We start from the raw sequence: 23,155 nt of genomic DNA, 5'->3' as shown, positions 1-23,155 counted from the left end.
AGTTTTGGCTTACCGATCGGGGGTATTAAGTAACACTCCGTATAGTCGTAGATATTCCAACCGCGATAGCATCATTGTGGTATTTATCCAAACGCTGACAAGAAGTTCATGCTAATATCATAGAAGTGGGCTGGAAGTTGTACTCTCTTTGGCTAAAACCTATGCTCTCCCTAATAATCACTCATTTTGTCAGCTTATGAGCATTTAACTAACTAAAGACACCGTTTAGTGCGTCACCTTTGGTGGTATAAAAGTTGTATTGATCTCAAATCCCAATTTATAGCTTCTGTTCAACATAATACTCACAGATAGCTTGTATGCTCAGTAATTCCTAATTAACTATCTATAAACACTACTATGGATAACTTGTTTACTACGTAGTAAGAACATTGAGTTTACAGCACGACTCTTATGGCTACACTCGTGTTGAACCAATCATTGTCAGTTGTTCATACGAAATCCTGGAAATTACCATTATTGTCATGTGACAAAACCTTATTTTATACATAACAGTCCACACATTTTTGTAGTACAACTAAATCTTATCAAACATGTGGCTTTTCTATTTGATTATTATTAAACTGAGCACAAAATACTTGTGCTGTTCATACCTTAAACAGCTAGCCACTGATCAACGCTATGCATTCCAGTGGGGTTTGTTAGGACACTTTGGTGTACTAACCATTTTTTTCTTTATCATAATTACGTCTACTTTTGCCCTCAAATAACCCGTAGGTCAATCGCTTCTTCACGCGTATCGAGAGTGCATCTAAAATGTTATAAGGAAACAAATATATGATTGTGTACTCAGTCATAAAACAAGTTAAAAACTAGAATGTTGGTTAGCTAGATTTGCTTATTATTATTGTCGCCATCAATGTTAGTACTCATTGGTGTTGAGGGTTAACTGTTTTATTTCCGTAGTAAACTCAAAATTTTTAGGGGGTCATTACATTCATATTGACTTTTTTGCTTGGTTAGGCACAAAAATAAACGATGACTTGTGCAAACCACAGAAGTCAACTAGGTTTGGGCATCAACCACTAAATATATTCTTATCCCTGTTTCTGAGTTACATAAAATCAGAGAACATCGCATATAAGTGCGAGTTTTATGTACAAAAGCATTGCCTGCAGATGCACTCGTGTGCTGGGTCGCACACTTAACCAATAGACCACACACACCTTTTGTGGGATTAACTGAAATATTCTTTTGGATTGGTGGATTATTAGCGATACTTCTGACTGATAGATTAGGCACAGACATACTGTGTAAAACAACACGGTTTCTAATTGGCTTTAGAAAATACAAACTGCACAATATAATATTTATATTAATATCATTTATTTATTTGAACGCATAGATATTGATACGAGGAAGCACCAAATACATATGCGCCACACAAATCTCATTTGATTTGTGTGAGGGCTGTGATACTGCCCGGGTGCCCAAACCGAAGCGGGTGGTTTTCTTAGAGGACCACGCTCGGAGCCTTCGACTTAAAGGTCCGACCCACAAGGCAGCGGAGCGTCGTAAGGAGATGCAGTCCCATGGTAGCCGGTTGGTTCATACGCCATTTGTCCCCTCAGGATACTGGAGCCCATGTGCACCATTGGTTTGGAATTAGGGTTTTCCAACTCCCCTAGGTGAACTCTCCATATCCACCAACCCGGTTAAAGTGCTGGACATTCGTGTCTCGTCCTCTCAACTTCGTAAACAACACCCTCGCAGCGAGAATGACTTCCCTGGCAGAGGCTATATACGCGTGGCCATGTGGGAGCATTTCGAGGGAAAGTGGACCCTGCTCACTCTCGGCCGTACCAGGGCATTTGGGAGCTAACCAACTGTCTGATTAGGTCACTGACCCTAAGCAACCTATTCGTTTTGACTATTCCTTGTCGACGGACACTTTCTGTATCCGCAGTTTGATACACTTATAGAAACAATGAGCCCCTTTACTTGAGGAAAAACAATGTGTAGAACATTAGGGTATTTAGATAACCGGTTTTCGAGTCAAATATAACTTGGAATTAACGAGTAGCTTACTTGAGCACTACATTATCAACATATTAACATGTACTGTGTATTTAATTAACTGAACACATAAACATTGGTACGAGGGGGGCACCAAATACATATGAGCCACACAATAACAATGAGGCCAGTAGCAGTTATCATTAATTTGTGATACTGCCCGGGTGCCCAAACCGAAGCAGGTAGTTTTCTTAGGAGGCCACACCCCAAGCCTTTGACTTGAAGGTTTAATCCACAAGGGAGTGGAGCAACGTTAGGAGGTGCAGTCCCATGGTGACCGATGACCAACAACAGGATCACACGCCAATGGTTCCTTCAGAACCTGGAGCCCATGTGCACCATTGGTTTGGAATTAGGGTTTTCCAACTCTCCTAGGTGGACTCTCCATGTCCACCAACCCGGTTAAAGCGCCGGAAATTCGCTTTTCGTCCTCTCAATTTCGTAAACAACACCCACGCCACGAGAAGGCAGTAAAACTTACCTGTGAGTGGCTGTATACGCGTGGCCATTTAAGAGGGGGAGCATAATTTCTCACCGTCGGCCGTACCAGGGCACTTGGGGGTTACATTGTACATGACGTCACTTCAGTCATATTTCACGTTAACATATAACTTACGCTAGGATGCGATTTGACGCATAATTATTAGTATAAAAGATTTGTGTAATATCTAGGGGTTCGGAGTTAGAAATTTACATACTAATAGTTAATATCAGAAAAACTTGAAGATAAGTTTTATTATAATCAGTGTTAAATATATTAGCCAAAATGAAAAATAAAACAGAGTAACATAATAGTGCTCATTTAGTATTGCATATAATCTGAAAAGCTGATGAGGCGGTAGATTAAATGAAAAAAGCAAGACAGAAAGACGAGAAACAACTTTATCGAGAATTCCTTAGGAAATTCTGATAATAGAAGACCAATAATGAAAATCATATACTTAAAAAAAGCTTACGTTTTCTTGAGAAACAGTTACTTTTATTTGAAATGTAATCAAATGAAGAAATCAACTGAAACCGGCATGACCAACTCCTAGTACAGATGATATATTGTGCCTAACAGAGATTTATAAGTATAATCTATAACGGCTTGATAAGAAGCCATAAATAGGTGTACATGTTCTGTAAGTGAAACTGTAGACAGAATTTCAAGGTTTTGTCGGTCTAAACATATGATTAAATGTATTTTCATATAGATGCAGATGCATATAATACTAACTCAGCGCAAACGCGCAGATAAAAACGCTCAAAATAAAGCTTCAGAATTACACCATAATAGGTTCCCAAAAATAAAGTCAGAGAATATGGGGCCAAATTAACAACATATATACACATAGTTTAGCAATTTAACAAGTTTTGGAAAAGTAGGACAGAATCAGGTTTTGAAAAGAGTAGGAATACGTGCCAAAATGGATTATTTACAATCACTGAGAAACTAGTGATCTTGAGACAAAAATAAAACAATTATGAAAAACTGCACGTCAATGTAAACTAACAATGAGGTGAAAGAAACCAAACCACACAAAAATTATTTCAACTAATTCTAATTAAGTGATAAAACCGGCTTGACTCGTAACAACAAAAGGAAAAAAATTAGAAATTAGACGGAAAAAGCAATTTGCTGATAAGATATAATGTTTTTATAAAGGTAAAAGTAGATACTTGAAGACAATAAACGAAACCGTATGATGGGGACGATGGAAACCATGTGTCAAATACAAGCAAGAGACGACGAAGAAATGAGGCTATAAAAGGCACCAAATAAAGATCCCTAAAATCAAGAATTGTTCAATGTTTGAGTGCAGGATAGATCATGTCTAAAAGATGTTTCTTGGAAAAATCAATGGAGAAGCCATTTACAATATTGAGCATCCCCATATTAGGCGTTTGGGTCGTTTGCTGGTTATATTTCTTATGTCTTCTCTAGGTGGGTTATTAAGGTTCTAAAAGTCAAACAAAAAAGCCCACATTAAATAAAATCGACTTGAAGTTCCGTTAAGACCGCAAACAAAGTTATAGCATTAATAAGAAAAGTTTGGTTTCATACTCGTCTAACACGTTTTAGATGAAGTCAATAAAAAAGACAAGAAAATTAGAATAAACGTTGTGGTGATGGGTTATATAACTTTTGATGCCTGAGTTCAAAGGTTATTGCTTAGGTCTGTAACTTGATCCCTATGAAGCCACAGGAACACAACTATCCAACTAACAATTACAGATACACACAAATATGGTTACAATGCTATAAGGCACATAGTCAGTGCTAGTGACATACCCTAGATATAAATTTTTTTTAAGTGCAGATGAAATTTAGACATGATTTAATGTCTTTGAGCACAAGTGGGGCCGGACCTTGAGTCGATGTACATCTGTGTCAGGTCTTACGTTGACTATGACTGACTAACATAACATCTAACTTTACAGGAAACATAAGGAACATAATCTTCGTTTTTTTTTACCTGATATAAGTTTAAACTGACTCCAGGACACTAAATAATCCCTAGTATCAATGTACAGTGATGCTGTTTGTAAATTTCTTCACTTTGTAAGCTTATATAATGATAATAACGAAAAAGACATTCACAAGTCTTCTAGAGGTTAATGTACTAAAATGTAGTGCTCTGTTTTGGTATCATATTGTAGACGAAAGTTAAATACTGGTATATATACACATAGACTGAATAAAATAACGGGGACTGCTCACAATATATAAACTTACAGCCTCCTGCTCCCTTTTCGTTTTTATTTTTCGGGCCAAGATTGTAAACGCTTCAGAGACGTTAATACCTCCTTTAGCACTGGTCTCAATAAAACTGATTCCGTATGATTGGGCGAGCTGTAGAGAAATAGCGGAAAAACTTAGAAGAGAAATAAGTGAACTTACTAATTTATAATCTTATATGAATAACCAATACAACTGAGTCTCACGTATAAGCCTCGTCACAACTACTCTGGTTTCATAGACGAAAACGATGTAACAGGTAACAATCCAAACAAGTCAATAAAATTCATACACAAAACATCCTGTTGCTGTTTGTCGGAAGTTATCTTAAAATTTCTCCTGACTTAAATACCTTTAAAGGGGAGTATGATGGAGAAAAACCGTGAATGTTGATCATGAATTAAATAATTGATCAGTTTAGATTCACTAAGAAAACATACTGCCTTGTATTATGAGCCATGTCAGTTGTTTAAGCACTAAAGATACTACCGTATTGAACTACACTCCTTGTATTTAATTAGTCGCTATCACTGGTATTGTTATTTCGATGCTTTAGATTACTGTTAGTGTTTTGATATGAAGTGTTGCAACTTAGACTGATGTATATTTGTGCCAAGTCCTATGATGCTTGTACTAACCGTCTAGAGTAACTTGGGCTTAAAATTGTGACAGTGGTTGAAATTCAGGTACGTAAATAACTGAGTGAAAACTTGTATTTGCTGTATAAGCGAGTTTAAGAATAAAATCACGATTGAATGTTATCTGAAATAAGCTTATCGCTAATTATTATTAATTGGTTTATTTAATACTATATATTTAGTAAAATATGGTTATCTGACATACAGAACATATCCATACTTTTAAAATGGATGAATACTTTTACTAACCTTATAACCATTTTCATACTTTACTACTCTTTGTGCTTCCAGATCGCATTTATTCCCAAGTAGCATCTTCGCTACGCCTTCATTAGTATGCTAAAAAAAATTGTTTATCGAAGTGAAGATTATAAGAACAACAGGCCGATTATAACAAATTAAGTTTGAGTGTAACTTTATGATCGCATTTAGAAGAGGTTGTCAGCTACTGTAACTTCTACCTTAATGGGATAGTAAGACTTGTATATTGTGATGACCCAACTTAACCGGAACATTCGTTTCTTCAGGTTCTAACACGAAAAGCAACAACCTGCTGATTGTATAGGGATGACGACAGTGAGATTTTCTTTTCAGATTACCAGAACAAATGGTGTTCTGCCATACCAAAAAGGGGGTGTACAGAAAGTCAACCGTGAGAAAAGCACGCATTCTACTACAGAGGTTGTCTCCCCCAGCAAATTACCTCAGAAGTACGGAGCACACTCGTGGATCAGTTCAAAAAGGTAAATGCAATCAGTTGCTTCTAGGGTTCTTCAGTCACACTTCCACGTTGCTAAGAGTGCTATTAATCCAGTTCGCTTGTTAGGTACCTTAAGAAAGTATCCTTTTAAGGTGTGTAGTTAGGAAGTGATAACCACCCTGACACATAAAAAAAATGCGAGATTTACTAGTTTATAATCAAACCCCATTTTTATTACGACACACTCCTGCTTCCACTATCAACTCTTATCCTTTGTCCTCGACTTTTTCCACATGTGCTGCCAGGTCTAAAGATTCGAGTTCCCGAAACGCACTTCGAGATCTGCTGAGACGGCTATTTAAACTATATGTTGGACATGTGTTACGCATACTCAACTGTCACCAACCCCGACAGACTATGATTACCAGTGTATTAGGTTGGAAGAAAGTTAGGGAGGTCAGACTAAGATATGGGGTTACTGACAGGCAAGAACACGAAAAATTGGTAAGACCTATTCTAGGACACTGTGAAGACTATATCCCATAGACTGAAAAGTGACGCATATCCTGAAAAATGTGGGAACAGTTTCACAGACAATGTTTAAGGCACGCGGTTCGAAAATTACAATTTTTCCATATTAACTTACGGCAGATTAAGATGCGAACTATTCATAATGAGGTAGCAAGAAAAGAAACTGGATATTATATATGCTTTTTCCCGACCGTTGTTGCTACCTTGACGTGGTGGTCGGGCTTGCTTATCGTGATGAAGCAACCGAGCTATACTGGCTGGAACAACCGTTCCTTAAGGTCCTACCACGTCAGAAAGGTCGGTTGAAGAGCGGTAAGACTAAAACCAACAAACCCAAGGTCCGAAGGCGAAGTCGTACTGCCGATTGTATAGAGGTGTGACAGCAGTAAGGTGTTTCCTTCAGACAATCAGCATGACAGCGATGCTGCCTTCCCACAAGGAGGGGTGGGGTTAGAAAAGGTCGACCCTAAAATGCACACCTCGCCTTATCCCACGGATATCTGTCTCCGGCGGTAAGGTCTCAACAAGTACGCAAAAGTTACTCATAAAAAGGTCATGTGTGACCGATCTCAAGCAGTTGTCCCTTGGGCACTGCGGTCACGCTTTCAGGTCACTAAGACCACCTTTAATTCAATTTCTTTTTCAGGTACCTCCAGAAGAACCCTTATACGGTGTGGGCAACCGAGAAGTGATAACCGCCCTCATACCTCTAACAGCACTCAAGACCACTGTATTCATAATCAACCTTCCTCTTCAATTCCTATTATTCCTCCTACATCAACTTTAAACTCTAAACTTCCTCTTTCGGCTTCCCCCTCAAATGTCACCATAGCCAACGATTCTAGTGCTCAAAACACTGTCCCAGGTCTACTGAAACGTCGCTCCACACTACACATTGAAGCCTTCAACGTACGCACCCTATGTCAAATCGGTCAGCAGGCTTCCTTGGCTAAAACCCTAGAATCTCGTGCCATTGATGCATGCTGTGTCTCCGAAACACGCATACAGGATCCCAGTGTGGTCATTCACTTGACCTCAATTCGGCAAAACGGAGAGCCAACGAGATACACCCTCCGTATATCTGGTGACCCGATGGCCAGCTCTCGTGGACTGGCAGGTGTAGGCATAGCACTAAGCATGAGGGCCGAACAAGCACTGTTAGAGTGGATCCCCGTCAACAGTCGTCTATGTGCTGTTCGGCTAAACGGCTCCGTAAGAACTCGGAAGGATAGGGACACACGTCGTTGCCTTTTTGTCGTTTCTGCCTACGCTTCCACCGACTGCAGCTTAGATGAAATGAAAGATGAATTTTACAGAAAGCTAAACGTTCAGACATAGTACTCGTAGCAGGTGACTTTAATGCCCAGATAGGTAGTTTAAACCAAACAGAAAGGCATTTAGGTGGGTATTTTAGTATACCGGCACAGCGAACAGATAATGGTGATCGTCTGCTGCAACTGTGCTCAGACAATCGTTTATTTTTAGCAAAATCTAATTTTAAGCATAAGGAGAGATATCGTCTAACATGGCGACCCCCTACACCAAATCAACGTTGGACTCAAATAGACCATATTACCATCAGTCATCGTTGGAGAGGCTTGATAGAAGACTGTCACTTGTTCTGGAGTACATGTTTACACTCCGATTATGCGCTAATACTGGTACGCATTTGCTTGCGTCTCACTGGACGCAGAAAAGCCACATTAAGAAGTCCCTTTAGAATTGGATTGAGTGACGAGAAACCCGAAAGTAGATTCCGGGAACAACTGAGGTCACCCTTAGGTAGCTCTGAAAACGAATCTGACCCAGATGTTGCTTGGAAAGATATACAAACAGCTGTGGAAACAGCAGTGACATCTATTAGTGATTTAAACCAAAGGGTTACAAAAAACCAATGGATTTCTTCTAAGTCTATTGAACTGATGGGTTCTCGTAAACTCATCCCATCAGGCTCTTAACATGATGAAGAGCGAAAGCAAATCAGATCTAGGTTAATCAGAAGTCTAAGGAACGACCGTGAGCAGTGGTGGGCAACGAAAGCAAAAGAGATGGAAAAGGCGGCGACTATAGGGAACACAAGACAGCTCTACAGACTAATAAAAGAAACTGGAACTAATAAGTCAAGTGTAAGTGAGATTATTTCGGAAAAAGACGATACCCTCATCTGCTCTCACTTCAGACGTTTAGAACGATGGGTGGAACATTTTAGGGAACAGTTCAGCTGGCCTTCAGCGACTCTACAACTACCCTCCATTCCCAGACAGTGTGAATGGAACATTGAAGTAGGTCCCCCAACTCTAGCAGAAGTTCAAAAGGCTATAGTTAATCTGAAACGAGGAAGGGCAGCTGGTCCAGATGGACTGGCTCCAGAAGTCTTTAAGGATGGTGGTCCAATTTTAGCGACTAGGTTGACTAATATTTTAGCTAAAATCTGGGAGTTAGACGTTATCCCATCTGACTGGTCACAACCACTTATCGTCCCAATACATAAGAGAGGGTCAAAATCATCCTGTGACAACCATTGAGGGATTAGTTTAACTAATATAGTATCTAAAATACTAGCCTCGATAATTATCAGACGCCTAACTAAGACTCGTGAACTGCAAACACGAGAGAATCACGCAGATGATATAGTCCTGTTTGGTGAAGACGCTGACAAAATGCAGAGTCTTTTGGTAGCGCTAAGCAACAATGCCAGTGTATACACTCCCTGTCTTCCCTTAAACTAAGAGATTAAAATCACTTCATATCTTTCTTTCTACTAACTACTTCTTTCTTCCTGTACTGTATCCTTATATGCAATCTTTCTCCTATATATTACCACCTTTGACCTAACCACTCCTATGAATCCGGTGTTTATCTTGCTGTGCTAATGAGGTATGGCAACCTGGATCGATGCATATATGTGCCTGGTCCTACGTTGTAGCTGACTGACTGATATATGCTTTTTTAGCCACATCAAAACAACTCAGAGGGCGGATAAACAGAGAGTTTGACTGTTAGTACAGATAGTGATTGCGTAATTAACTCTAAACGGTTAGAATCTATAAGCAGTGGTGGTATCTTTTGCTTATTGATTGAATAAAGGGTAGACTTTTATGTAAGTTTTAATACTATAACAAGAGTACATTCCAAATCTTATTCCACGATCACATATTTTGTTTAGTAATATCCATCACATCTGCATCTTACTGGACGTAGAAAAACCACAGCAAGAAAACTCCCTAGAGTTCAACTTAATAATGAGAAAGTTGGGAACATTTTTCAGGGACAACTAGAGAAAGATAGTCGACCGTGAAAGTGATATTCATCTCGAGGTAGCTTTGTATGGTGGGTAGCAGGAGCGGAAAAAAAATGGAGAAGACAGTAGTAATAGGTAACAGTGTGCAACTGTTCAAACTAATCAAGGAGACAGGTATTAAGAATCCAGGTGTTAGCGAAACTATCTCGGTAAAAGATGGGGGTATCACTCAGTCTCAATTCAGATCGAACTGATGGACAAATTATAAGAATAACAAGCCTATTATAACAAATTAAGTTTAAGTGTAACTCTGTGATGTAAGTTCTCCAACCCTTGGTGAGGTTGAAAAGGCTATAAGAAATCTAAAGTGATGGAGAGCAGCAGGGCCTGATGATCCAGTTTTAGCAGTCAGATCAACTAGGCTTTTAGCTAAAATCTGGGGACTGGATGTAATCCTCTGACTGGTCCCAGTCTATAAGAAAGGATAAAAATCCCCTTGTGACAATCACAGAAGAACCAGTTTACCCAATACAGTGTCTAAAATATTAACCTCAATAATACTTCGATGTTTAACTAGAGGTCGTGAAGACCAAACCCGAAAAAACCAGACCGACTTCAGACTCGAACCTGAATGCATAGACCAAATATTCACCCTTTGGTAGACACGAGAACACGAATATACTTCTCGACGTCCAACTCTATTGACCATGAGGTTCTGTGGCAGTGTCTGTTGTTCAAAGGCGTCCCAAAGAAGTAGATTAACCTTGTACAGGTTCTCTACTCGAACACTGCTGGTCGAACCAGGGCTAATGGCGAACTGCTATTGGAATTGGTTACTTCAAGTGGTGTTTTTCAGGGTTGTTTTGTTTTCCCATTTCTATTTAACTTCGTCATAGGCATGCTTTTAACTACAAAACTTTCATCGTATGGCTTTTTAGGGGTTGACCTTCGGCCACGAGATTCACTTGTTGACTTAGAATACACAGATGATGTAGTCCTGTTTGATGAAGACGCTGACAAAACACAGTCTTCTGACCATCTTAAGCAACAATGAAAACATGTTTGAGATGGGGTTCTCTTTCCTCAGGCTCAGAATGTCACTTCAGGATTGGCTTGCATCAGAACCCGAATTAATGATAGGAAGTGAAGTATTTGAACACATCTACCGCTTCACTTATCTTGAGAGTCTCATCAATACTGATGGTGTGTTGTCCGAGGAAATCTCGTCACGGATTCATAAGGGTCGATTGACTATCGCTAAGGTGCGTCACTTTCAGTGTAGGAGAGATATCTGTCTTTCAAGCAAAGAGTGAGTTCATTGCGCACTAGTCTTCTCCGTTCCACTTTATGGATGTGAAACATGGTCATTAGGAATGGGGGATATTCGTAGGTTATTGGTATCAGACCATAGGTGTCTTCGAAGCATTGCTCGTGTATTTTTGGACCACGGAGTGAGCGATGAGTGGGTTAGGAATAAGCTACTAGGTAAGGATGAGAAGCGGATTGATGATGCAGTCAATCTTCACCAACTGAGGTGGTTGGAAGGTGTTACACATTTCCAACTACTGTCTACCTCTACGACCCACGTTTTCGAGTGTATGAGTAGTCTGAAAGAAAGCTAGTGTCGGCCAAAACAAAACATGGGATCAGTCCGTGAAGTGACTGAAAATTGGACTCAGCAGTGTCCATGTGACTATCATGATTAATGGTTGTGGACTATGAATGACATGAGTGGAAATTGTTTGGAATGACGCAGGTGTATCGGTTCTTTGTCTTCCTCCATATTTTGCGATTCCCGATTGGTTACAACTTCTTTGGTTTTTATATCACTAATTTATATTTTGCTCTCGAATAGTATTTTCAATGTGTAACCTTTTGTAGTACCATGGATACTGCTGCTGCCTCTATTATTCTGGGTTCTAACATTACAATTTTATCTCCGTGGTAATGTGATATGGTGACTTGGATCGATGTACAAAAGTACTAGGATCTAAGTTTACTCATCGACTGACATTTTGTTCACTTTTTCAGTTCCAATAAGTTTGTAATTGGATAAAAGACTATAAGCATAAACTAACAGTTTGACTGCGCTAAGAAAGCCTAAAATTGAACTAGGTCCTTCGGTTACAAAATGGAAGTTTGTTCCTTGAATAGATGTCGTAAAATGACCCCATACTTTGATGTGAAGTTATTGCACTCTCTACGCATCATATGATTGGGATTACAGAATAATCCTGAAAGTTGAAGGAGCTAACCAAGTCCGCTTGCTTTATGTTAAACGGTGGTCTATGTAAAAATACTCTAGTGCAAGTGCCTAGCAGGGTGACATAAGCATGGTGCTTTTAAAGACTTACCTCGGTTATGTTGTTCATCCAGGTAGTGATATTATGGTAAGAATCTATATTAGTAACGTCGTAAACAAGCATGATACCCTGGGAAATAAGTGCGAACTTTGTCACAACTTACCATCGCACCACGATAATAAGCCGTTGTTATAGTTCGAAAACGCTCCTGACCGGCAGTGTCCCATATCTGCAACTTAATTTTTTTCCCATCAATTTCTATGGTGCGAACTTTGAAGTCAATGCCTTAAAAGTTATGAGTGTACCATGACAAATACATTACCTATGGTCGCTATAAAGGTTTTGCTGAAACTATTATCGGAAAACCGAAGGAGAAGGTTTGTTTTACCAACGGATGAATCGCCAACAAGTAAAAGCTTATACATTTCATCGTAATCCTTTGTACCATTTGGAGCCTTAGCCATTTTAACATAACCTGATTAACCCGCTGAATCAGCTGCAGGATAAACAAGCGTTGATTAACATATTAAGTGACATATGCAAACAATAAACAATATCATATTTTTTAATTTTCCTCAGCACTTTTATTATTAATTGCAAAAAACATATAGGAATGCATGGAGGGTTTTTAAATTTTAGCCACATGGATGATGGGCTTATTGTTCACAAAGTTTTGGAGGCTTTTCAACTCTCGAGACTATAAAGTCATAATTTTGGGGTTGGATAATGCTGGAAAATCTACTATTTTGTACCAATTCGTTCTCAAAGAAGCTGTACAGACTTCTCCCACCATTGGAAGCAATGTTGAGGAAGTAAAGTGGAAGAATCTGCATTTCGTAATGTGGGATATTGGTGGACAAACTTCTGTTAGGGCTTCCTGGACCACATACTTTGCAGGCTCAGACGTATTTTTCAAATATATGTTAACTGCATGTAGTTTGTCATTTTAGTTGTTGACAGTACAGATCGAGAACGTCTATACCTGACTAAACAGGAGCTGTGTAAACTACTAGTTGCTGAGGTAAGTAAAATACGATGTCTAGTTTATTTTAGGAGTTGAAACGCTCGAAAATGTTGGTTTTTGCCAATAAACAAGATGTCTCTGGCTGCATGTCTGTTGCTGAAATCAGTCACAATCTAAACCTTACGTCTATTAGGGACCACCCATGGCATGTACAGCCTTGTTGTGCACTCACAGGAGAAGGGTTCGTCATTTATTTTGGTTTTTTATCCATCCAGTTTTGTGTTCATGACAAGTACATGTATTTTGTTGATTTTACGTTTACTTCATGTACTAATTTTCGTTCCGTTTATCAAGGTTTTATCTTCATTACGTTTCATGGAAACCTACATATGTTTAAAATGTATGAAATATTTCATAAGATGACGAATATGTCCAAAAATCAAAGCGAATTGTGCAACTTTTGCCTGCTTCAAGGTTGCTGGTGTTACGAAACTGTCATCATTTTGCCTAACGTCACGTTATTGCACTTGCCGGTCTTGCAAACTGCTTTACACGGACTACACTTTATCTATGCGTCACAGCCATGCGTTCTGATTATCTCTGAAGCAGTAAAAACATTTATCTAGTTCCATTAACATTTCTTTATCAAGTTCATTGTCTTTCGGAAAAATTATAACATCCTTAAATGTCATCTGAATCAGGAGAGTTTATGTGCTATATTCTGGACTACGGTACAAGATATTATTCGTATACAGGATTCTTCTACCTTGTCTGGAAATCCATATGTAATAAAGAATTAGAGCTGGAAAGGATTTTCTGTTCACGAATGTTTCTTTGTGGTGTGCTATCTCAGGAAAGGCAAAAGATCACGTTTGAACCGTCCAGTTAAATGCTGTACTACAAACAGTGTCTAGTCGTTCACCAAATAATCTTTTCGTCTCTATCGACTAATCTTTAACATTTATTGTGGGTTTGAAATTAGTGATTGTATCTTTAATTACTGTGATAAATGAAGAGTCTGTTAGGTTTGAAGCTTCACGAGTTCACTTAATCTGCGAACGAGAACAAGACTCAGTGACCAAAGACCAGTAATCTAGCTATTGATGCGTTCCAGCCCCGCTACCTAGAAGGCGAAGTCCAAACTTGGTATGGGAAATATCTTCTGCAAACAGCCAGAAAAAGAGCGAGCTCACAAACACAATTTAAAACTTATACAAATATATATAACCGATATTGTCATAGGAAATTTTTAAACATTAATCAATGAGTTCATCAATTGACTGCTATTTAATCAGTTAATCGATATGATAAAATTACAAATATGAGTTTCTGGGATATATCGTCCCTAACAGAGTCCAACTAGTTTCTTAGCATCCAAATACTAAATTTAGAGCCTAAACCGATCAACCAATCAAGTTGGCTTGTAACTATTTTGTCGTTATTGTTTACATTTTTCATAACTTAACATTGTTCATATGTATCAAAATGAACTGTTAGTGAATTCACTTAGACTAATAAGAGTAGAGGACCACTGTATTTTGAAGTACTCCGCTTTTATGTGTCTGTCAAAATACCATACAACCTACTATTACTGTCTTCTATCACAGAAAATTTTCAGTTGTCTCAAACGTTATTATCGATTCTAAAACCTTCCCGCTTCATTGTGAGACTGCTAAATATTGGTTAGGGTTTTACTGAAATGTGTAGATACTATATTGACGTCTGTTGTCTATCCGAGACCCGTATTCAAGACTCTAGTGAAGTACCACAAATCCGCTCTTCATCTGTCGCCTCGAAAAGCTTGTTTCACGTGCGTTTTTCCGGGGTCCCTGTGGCATCGTCTGGTTTTTCTGGTATTGGTATCGCACAAAGCGCTACAGCTGAGGCGGCACTGATCGATTGGATCCCAATTAACAGTCGGTTGTGTGCTATTAGATTAGAAATTCCCATCAAAGTGAGAAGTCGATGTGAGTAACAATGTCTTTTTGTCATCTCCGTCTATGCTTCGGCAGATTGCAGCCCGGATTCAATCAAGGATGAGTTTTACTACCAGTTAACAGTTCTTTTATAGAAAGGGTGTTCGGCAGATGTTTTAGTACTAGCCGGAGACTTGAATGCTCTGGTCGGGCGTCTAAGTACATAGGAGAATCGTTTAAGTGGCTGAGGGGAACTTGTTGGTCGCAGGTCGGGTAACGGGGACCGTCTACTGCAACTGTGCTCAGACTATAACTTGTTTCTGGCCCCCGAATGCTTGGTACGGCTGAGGGTAGGGAGAGTCTGCTTCCTCTCGAAATTCTCTCACATGGCCACGCGTATACAGCCACTGACAGGGAAGTCCTACTCATTGCATTCTCGTGGTAGGGGTGTTCTTTACGAAATTGAGAAGACAAAAAGCGAATGTCCGGTGCCTTAACCGGGTTGGTGAACACGGAGGATCTACCTAAGTGAGTTGGAAAACCCTGATTCCAAACCAATGGTGCACATGGGATCCAGTATCCTGAAGTAAAAAATGGCGTATGAACCAATTGTTGGTCACCAGCTAACATGGAACTGCATCTCCCAACTTTGCTTCTCTGCCTTGTGGATTAGACCTTTAGGTCGAACGCTCCGGGTGTGATCCCCTGAGAAAACCACTCGTTTCGATTTGGGAACCCTGGCAGTATTATAACCTACAGACAAATCAAGTGACTTGTGTGGCTCATATGTATTCAGTGCCCTTTTGTACCCATATTTGTGTTCAAGTAATGAATAATAAGTACTAACTACTGGTACAGTCATCGTTGATATGCCACCTGGCATCCTCCCTTTGCATCTCAAGCCTGGACTCAGATTGACACATCGCGATGAGCTACCACTAGCGTGGTTGTGTACAAGACTGCCGCTCATTTTGGAGTACCTATATGAACTCTGATTATGCCCTTGTTTGTGCTTATCTTACCTTACTTTTCAGTGGCCAACAAATTCATCGACCTAAACGGATCGATGTCAGTAACTTGATTGCAGCTTCTGTTGCAACTAAATACCAAATCGACCTAGGTTCAAGGCTAGCTAACATCCTATCGAAAAGTATAGATGAGCATTGGTTTCAATTGCATGACGCCATGTAACTGGCGAGTAAAGTCGCTTGCGGCTTCGCGAAACGTCCCGTTCATAGGCACTGGACCTCTTCAGGTTCCTTACAATTGATTGAATCTCATCGGTCTACTCCGAATGACCGTAAGTTCGACCGCAAACGCAAACTGTTACGTAATGAAATTAAGCAGAGCTTGTGTAAGGGGCGAGAAGCCTGGTGGTCGGAGCGTGCCAATGAGTTGGAAGAAGCAGTTGTATCTGGTAACTGCCAGAAGCTCTTTTAACTCATCCGATCCACTGGCAGCAAGAAGTCTGGTGTGGGCGAAACAATCTGTGAAGCTGACGGGATGCCAATCACTAACATCTATTGACGTCTTGAACGATGTACAGAGTTTTTCGAGGGACAGTCCAACTGGTCTACTGCCCCCTTCTGAAGGTACCTGAAAAGGAAATTGGGTTAGGGGTGGTCTTAGCGACCTGAGAGCATGGCCGCAGTGCCCAAGTGACAACTGCTTGAGGTCGGTCACACACAACGTTTTTATGCGTAATTTTCGTGTTAGATCCGTACTTGTTGAGACCTTACGGTTGGAGACGGATATCCGTGGGATAAGGCGGGATGTGCATTTTTAGGGTCGACCTTTTCTAACCCCACCATTCCTTATGGGAAGGCAGCGTCTCTGTTGTGTTGGTTGTCTGAAGAAAACATCCTACCGCCGTCGCACCTCTGTACAATCGGCAGTACGACTTCGCCCTCGGACCTCGGGTTTGCCACTCTTCAACCGACCTATCTGGCATCGTAGGACCTTGAGGAACGATTGTTCCAGCCAGTATAGCTTGATTGGTTCATCACGATAGGCAAGCCCGACCACCACGTAAAGGTAGCAGCAACGGCCGGGTCTGCTGCCCCGGTAGCATCGGTCGGACTGTCTTGCTCTCCGTGGTCTGTGACGACTGATCCACCTAACGAGACGAAAGTCCGCAAGGAACTCCAACTCTTGAAGCGCTACAACTCACCAGGCCCAGATGACTTACCTCCGGGCCTTTTTAAAGATGGCGGTAACTTTCTGGTAAAGGATGTCTGAGTTGTTTACAAAGGTCTGGCAGTTAGAGAGTGTTCGAACATCATGGGATGAGTCGATAGTTGTCCCATCTTTACAATGGGTTCACGTCGTTCCTGTAACAACTGCCGGGGGATAAGTCTACTTCCGATTGCATCCAAGCTATTGTCTTCCGTAATACTTCGTAGATTGTTCAGAAATCCGAAAATGATTGACTCATGAGGAGCAGGCTGGTTTTCGTTATGATCGAGGATGTATTGATCATATCTTCACCCTCCGCCAAATGTTAGGACACCGTCTTGCTTGTCAAAGGCCAACAATCGTAGTGTTTCTCCTCATCAGGGCTGCCTTCGATTCGTTGGACAGGACTGTTCTCTGGGATTGTCTATTGAAGAAGGGTGTGCCTGAGAAGTATATCAACATCTTAAGAGCCCTATATACAAACACCTCAGGCAGAGTGAGGGCATACAAACACCTCTCTCCACTGTTCCATTCGAGTAATGGGGTTAAGCAAAGTTGCCCAATCTCACCATTCCTCTTCAACTTTGCTATTGATGACATTCTGGAAACAGTTCTGATGGATGTTAATAACGGTGTGGACCTGTTGCCTGAAGAAAGACTTTTGGACCTTGAGTATACGAATGATATTGTGTTACTGTGCGATGATACCCAAACCATGCAATCCGCACTTAATCAGTTGGCAATTAGTGCCCATAGGTACGGTATATGCTTTGCATCTTCGAAGTGCAAAGTACTTCTACAAGACTGGCAGGATTCTAATCCTGTACTCACTCTGGATGGTGAGCACATAGAAGTAGTCGAGACGTTCGTGTATCTGGGTAGCTGCATAAGTGCTGGTGGTGGCGTGAGTGATGAGATTGACTCACATATAATGAAAGCCAGAGCGGCTTATGCCAATCTGGGCCACCTTTGGCACCTTCGTGATGTTAGTCTGGCTGTAAAAGGTCGGATCAACAACGCGTCAGTGAGAGCAGTTTTACTCTATGCTTGTGAAACCTGACCTCTCCGAGTTGAGGATGTTAGACGACTCTGTGTTCGATCATCGTTGTCTCCTAAGGATTGCTGACATCCAGTGGCAACATCATGTTAGTAATGCAGAGGTTCGGCATCGTGTGTTCGGGCGCAGAGACGATAATCCAATTGGTATCACCATCTTGAAACACCGACTTCGGTGGCTTGGACATGTTCTACGAATGTCGTCCCAGAGAATTCCACGTTGTGCATTATTTGCCGACTCTGGGACTGGTTGGAAAAAGCGGAGACGTGGTCAGTGTATAATATGGTGTCGTGGTATGAAAGAAAGTTGTACCGGACTGATTTCTGTTGGTCCTTCACGACTCTGTGATTGTGATCCGAGAGATAGTGCATAGACCTTTGTTAACTGAACTGCCTCTCCTATTATTATTGTTTCACTATCATACACTAATTTCTGTTAGTTACTGTTCTCTTTTTTTCTCATACACATTTTACGTTCTCATTGTTATTGTGTGGCACATATGTATTTAGTGCCCCTTTGTACCACTACTTATGTTCAAATAAATAAAAAGTATATCTATTCTTAGGAAAAGCGCAGTCCCTCTCATTAAAGTTTGCTGAGGAAGTGACTTAGGATAAACCTTCTATATGATGCATGAAAGCACTACCCATGGCATTATTCAGTTCTGTTGCGATCCTCTTGTTTATGTAAACTGGCTTACTATTATCTACCGGATACTTTTTTCTGGTTGTGTAGACGACACCGGAAATAGGATCTTCCCTATTTCAGTTGTTTATACATATTAGACGAAACCAGTTTGACAGTGCTATTATTGGCTATAGTGTACACGAGTGGAACTTGTTTAGATGTGCTAGTGGTTAAAAAAATGAGTTTCTTAGTTCGCAATCAATCTCCCATCAAAGTTTTATATATTTTCAGGTATATTACTAGAGTAAGTTCATTTCAAATGAGACTCTTTGAAGTTTTAGTTGAGTATTTTTTTGTATTACTCTTTTTGTTTTTAAATTAAGATATTATTACTACCACTTGTTTCTAGGCTTCCCCAAGGTTTAGATTGGATCGCTACTCAAATTGGGCGATAACAATGAAGGTTTTTATTATTCTTATCTTCATTTTCGATATACATTTCTGTAATTATGATGTTAATTGGTTAGCGTAGTCAAGGAAGTCATGTTCAAGTTACGTTTATCACCGATGTGAGTTCGTTTGCAGTTGTCGATATTTTTTATAGAAGTTAGTATTGGAAATATTGTTACTTTGATCTTCCTACGTTTATCTGTCAAATTCGATGATTCCTTAACTATATCTATCCTATTTTCTGTAAATTGTTTGTCTCATAATATTTCCTGTAGTAACATTATGTCGCTTGTACAGAATTTAGTGTGTTTATTTATTTCCACTTAACTTGATGCTGTAACATTTAGGTGAAAGAATTTTTTAAAAAAAAACAGCCGATAGGATTAATATTTTTGTTTTCCTCTTTTATGCTGAAGTTTTTGCTTAGTGAATATAAAAGTATTACAATTATTTTTCAAACTAATTTATTTCTTCGTACACTTACATTCCGATAAGTATTTTTTCACTTCTGTTTTTTTGTCATATGCAGGCATTCAATAATTTCATGTTTAGAAACTCAAATGTTTTATAAGTTGCGTATTTTTATTAAATAGCTATATGCACCGTGTATATATTTAAGTTTCTGCTTTCATGATTTCTAATCTTTTAGTATCCACCTTTATAATGTTGAGATGCAGTGTAAATTAGATGTTTTAAAATGCAGTCGCCAAAATATAACTGTTGTCTGCCATTACTCGTTACTTTGAGCGTGTTTCTAATGTTTAGATATGCTTTTCCTTTGTTACTATTGCTTCTGTTTGCTAAGATAACGAAAATAAACAAAAGGAATGAAGAGAGGTGGTGTGAGTTGTCTTGTTCCATAAAACCATAAAGTAATGAAAAAGCACTTGACTGTAGCTGCTACTTTGATGCGAGGGGTCGGGATTGCCTATCGTGATGATTCAACCGAGCTATGTTGGTTGGAGCACATGTTACTTTAGGTCCTACCATGCCAGGCAGGTTGGTTGGAGAAAGTTAAAACTAAAAGCAAAAGCTTAAAGTTTGAGAGAGGAGCCGTACTGATGACTGTAGAGAGTTGTTACAGAAGTAAGGCGTGCCCTCGGACAACCACCTATCTCCACTATTCCATTCAAGCAGTGGGGTCAAGCAGAGTTGCCCAACCTCATCATTCCTCTTCATTTTCGCTATCGATGACGTTCTGGAAACAGCTCTAATGGATGTAGTTAATAACGGTGTGGATCTGTTGCCTGAAGAAAGACTTTTGGACCTTGAGTATACGAATGATATTGTGTTACCGTGTGATGATACCCAAACCATGCAATCCGCACTTAATCAGTTGACAATTAGTGTCCGTACGTATGGTATGGTTAGGAATAAGGTACTAGGTAAGGATGGAAAGTGGATTGATGAGGTAGTAGATCTCCACTAACTGAGGTGGTTGGGACGTGTCACGTATTCCTAATTACTGTCTACCTCTACGACCGACGTTTTCAGGTGTAGGAGTAGTCTGGAAGAAAGCTAGTATCGGCCAAAACAAACATGGGATCGGTCCATGAAGTGACTGACAATTGGACTTAACAATGTTAACAAGTGTAGTGTAGACTAGCACCTAGTCGGAGTGCACGTGATTATCATAAATTATTGTTGTGAATTATCAGTTTCATGAGTGGAAATTGTTTGGAATGACGCAGGCGTATCGGTTCTTTGTCTTCCGCCATATTCTGCGATTCCCAATTCGTTACAACTTTTTGTTTTTCAATTATTTCCTAGTTTTCACCCCTGCTGTAGCTGTTTTATCGTTAATGACGGTCGTGTACCACGATGAAAGAGTAGGGTATTGCATATTGTCAGCGGTGCTGTCTTGTTGAAGGAAATAGTTCAATCAGTATAACGTCTAAATTATTAGCATCAATAATTATCGGACGCCTAACAAAGACTCGTGAACTGAAAATACGAGAAAACTAGGCTAACTTCAGAATTGATCATGGCTACATTGACCACACATTCATCATTCGTCAGATTTTAGAACATAGACATGCTTGTCGTCATCCAACAATGTTTTTCTTGACTTAAAAGCAGCACTTGACTCGGAAGATCGAGAGGTTCTATGGCATTGTCTTTCATTGAAAGACGTACCTCAGAAGTACATAAACCTTGTGAAGGTTCTTTACTCGAACACTACTAATCTAGTGAGAGCTTATGGTGAACTGCCATCTGATTTCGCAACCTCAAGTGGTGCAGGGAAAGGCTGTCCACTGTTTTTATCTTTGTTTAATTTTATCATAGACCTACTACTGAAAATGATGTCCTCATTGTGTGGATTCTCGGGTTTCGATCTCCTACCAGGGGGTCGACTTATCGGGTATGTGGTGAAGACGCCTATAAAATTCTATCTTTGAGTAATACTGAGCAACACTGTCAGAACGTTTGGGATGCGTATCTCTCCACCTAAGTGGAAAATGTTAGTTCAGAATTGGCTTGCGTCAGATCCCGAATTAATGATAGAGAGTCAAGTATTTGAACACACTGGCCGCTTCGCTTATCATGACAGTCTCATCAATACTTATGGTGTGGTATCTGAGGAAATCTCGTCATGGATTCAAAAAACTTGTTTGGCTTTTGCCAACTTACGTCATCTATGGCGAAGACGAGATATCCGCCTATCAATTAAAGGACTAGTATACTGCGCAGCGATTCGTTCTGTTTCATTTTAAGGCTGCGACACGTGGCCATTAAGAGATGAGGATACACGTAAGTTACTAGTATTTGGTCACAGATGTCTTAGAAATATTGCTCGCATCTTCTGGGATCACCTAGAAAGTAGTAGTGAGGCTAGACGCAGGGTAATAGGGAATGATGGTAAGTCAGTTGATAAGGTTGTGAATCTTCATCGACTGAGATGGTCTGGGAGGAAGAACAAGTCCCATTGACAGACTGGAGAGAAGGACTCGTCATGAAGATAACGAAGAAAAGAGATCTAAGCAAACGTGAGAACTAAAGAGGCATCACACTACTATCACTACCGGGAAACGTTTAAAACAGAGTGTTGTTGAACCAGATGAAAGATTCAATAGACGTCCAGGTTGGAGATCAACAGACCGGATTCCGTAGGGGTCGGTCGTTCACAGACTTAATTGCGACACTACGAATCATTGCTGAACAATCAATTGAATGGAACTCAACGTTATAGATCAACTTCACTGACTGTGAGAAGACGTTTGATAGTGTGGACAGGAGGACCTTATGGAGACTTCTTCGACACTATGGTGTGAATATCTGAGAAGATCGTCAACATCATCTGGAAGTCATACGACTGACTACAGTGCAAGGTGGTGCATGGCGGACAGCTGAAAGATGAACTGCAACTGATGACCGGTGTCAGACAAAGCTGCTTACTCTCGTCATTTCGCTTTCTTCTGGTGATTGACTAGATTACGAAGACCTCCATATCTGTAGGAGAGCACTGAATACACTGGACACCGTGGATGTAACTAAACGGTTTGGACTTCACAGATGACCTAGTTCTTCTCTCCCATACACACCAACAAATGCAGGCCATGACAACCAGTGTAGCAGCAGTAGCTTCTGCATCAGTAGGCCCCAACATACACAATTTAAAAAGCAAGATCGTGCAACTCAACATGGAGAAAACCAACCCAATCCCACTTGATTGGGAAATTGTGAAAAGGGGTTGAAAATTTCACGTGCCTGGATAGCATCATCGGTGAACAAGGAGAATCTGATGCAGATGTGAAGGCGGATTGAGGACAGCATCCCTTCAGTTGAAAAACACACGC

General features: G+C 40.1%; 2 protein-coding genes across 2 annotated transcripts; one reads left to right on the top strand and one right to left on the bottom strand.

The window, feature by feature from the left end:
- Positions 1–1,349: 1,349 nt before the first annotated feature.
- Positions 1,350–12,674, bottom strand: RAB13 (Ras- protein Rab-13). Its single transcript, XM_051209861.1, has 6 exons — positions 12,492–12,674; positions 12,333–12,454; positions 12,221–12,298; positions 5,644–5,733; positions 4,754–4,870; positions 1,350–3,977 (listed from the first exon to the last, which is right to left on the bottom strand). The coding sequence occupies exons 1-6, from the start codon at positions 12,631–12,633 to the stop codon at positions 3,891–3,893; spliced, it is 636 nt and encodes a 211-aa protein (XP_051075333.1). The 5' UTR covers positions 12,634–12,674; the 3' UTR covers positions 1,350–3,890.
- Positions 12,675–12,779: 105 nt separating this feature from the next.
- Positions 12,780–20,887, top strand: ARL5A (ADP-ribosylation factor-like protein 5A). Its single transcript, XM_051209860.1, has 3 exons — positions 12,780–13,074; positions 13,107–13,190; positions 13,223–20,887. The coding sequence occupies exons 1-3, from the start codon at positions 12,817–12,819 to the stop codon at positions 13,757–13,759; spliced, it is 879 nt and encodes a 292-aa protein (XP_051075332.1). The 5' UTR covers positions 12,780–12,816; the 3' UTR covers positions 13,760–20,887.
- The last annotated feature ends 2,268 nt before the right edge of the window (positions 20,888–23,155 follow it).

The sequence above is a fragment of the Schistosoma haematobium genome, chromosome 1, assembly GCF_000699445.3.
Source record: "Schistosoma haematobium chromosome 1, whole genome shotgun sequence".
Classification (NCBI taxonomy): Eukaryota; Metazoa; Platyhelminthes; class Trematoda; order Strigeidida; family Schistosomatidae; genus Schistosoma; species Schistosoma haematobium.
Note: the sequence above shows the minus strand (reverse complement) of the source record. Positions and strands in the feature narration are given on the sequence as shown.

Bases quoted from the DNA above. Each gene is read 5' to 3' on its own strand.
- ARL5A (XM_051209860.1), top strand. From the start codon at position 12,817: ATGATGGGCTTATTGTTCACAAAGTTTTGGAGGCTTTTCAACTCTCGA. The intron at 13,075-13,106 runs GTATTTTTCAAA...AACTGCATGTAG, and splicing joins CATACTTTGCAGGCTCAGAC to TTTGTCATTTTAGTTGTTGA. The intron at 13,191-13,222 runs GTAAGTAAAATA...AGTTTATTTTAG, and splicing joins GTAAACTACTAGTTGCTGAG to GAGTTGAAACGCTCGAAAAT.
- RAB13 (XM_051209861.1), bottom strand. From the start codon at position 12,633: ATGGCTAAGGCTCCAAATGGTACAAAGGATTACGATGAAATGTATAAG. The intron at 12,455-12,491 runs GTAATGTATTTG...ATAACTTTTAAG, and splicing joins AACCTTTATAGCGACCATAG to GCATTGACTTCAAAGTTCGC. The intron at 12,299-12,332 runs GTAAGTTGTGAC...CTTATTTCCCAG, and splicing joins CTTATTATCGTGGTGCGATG to GGTATCATGCTTGTTTACGA.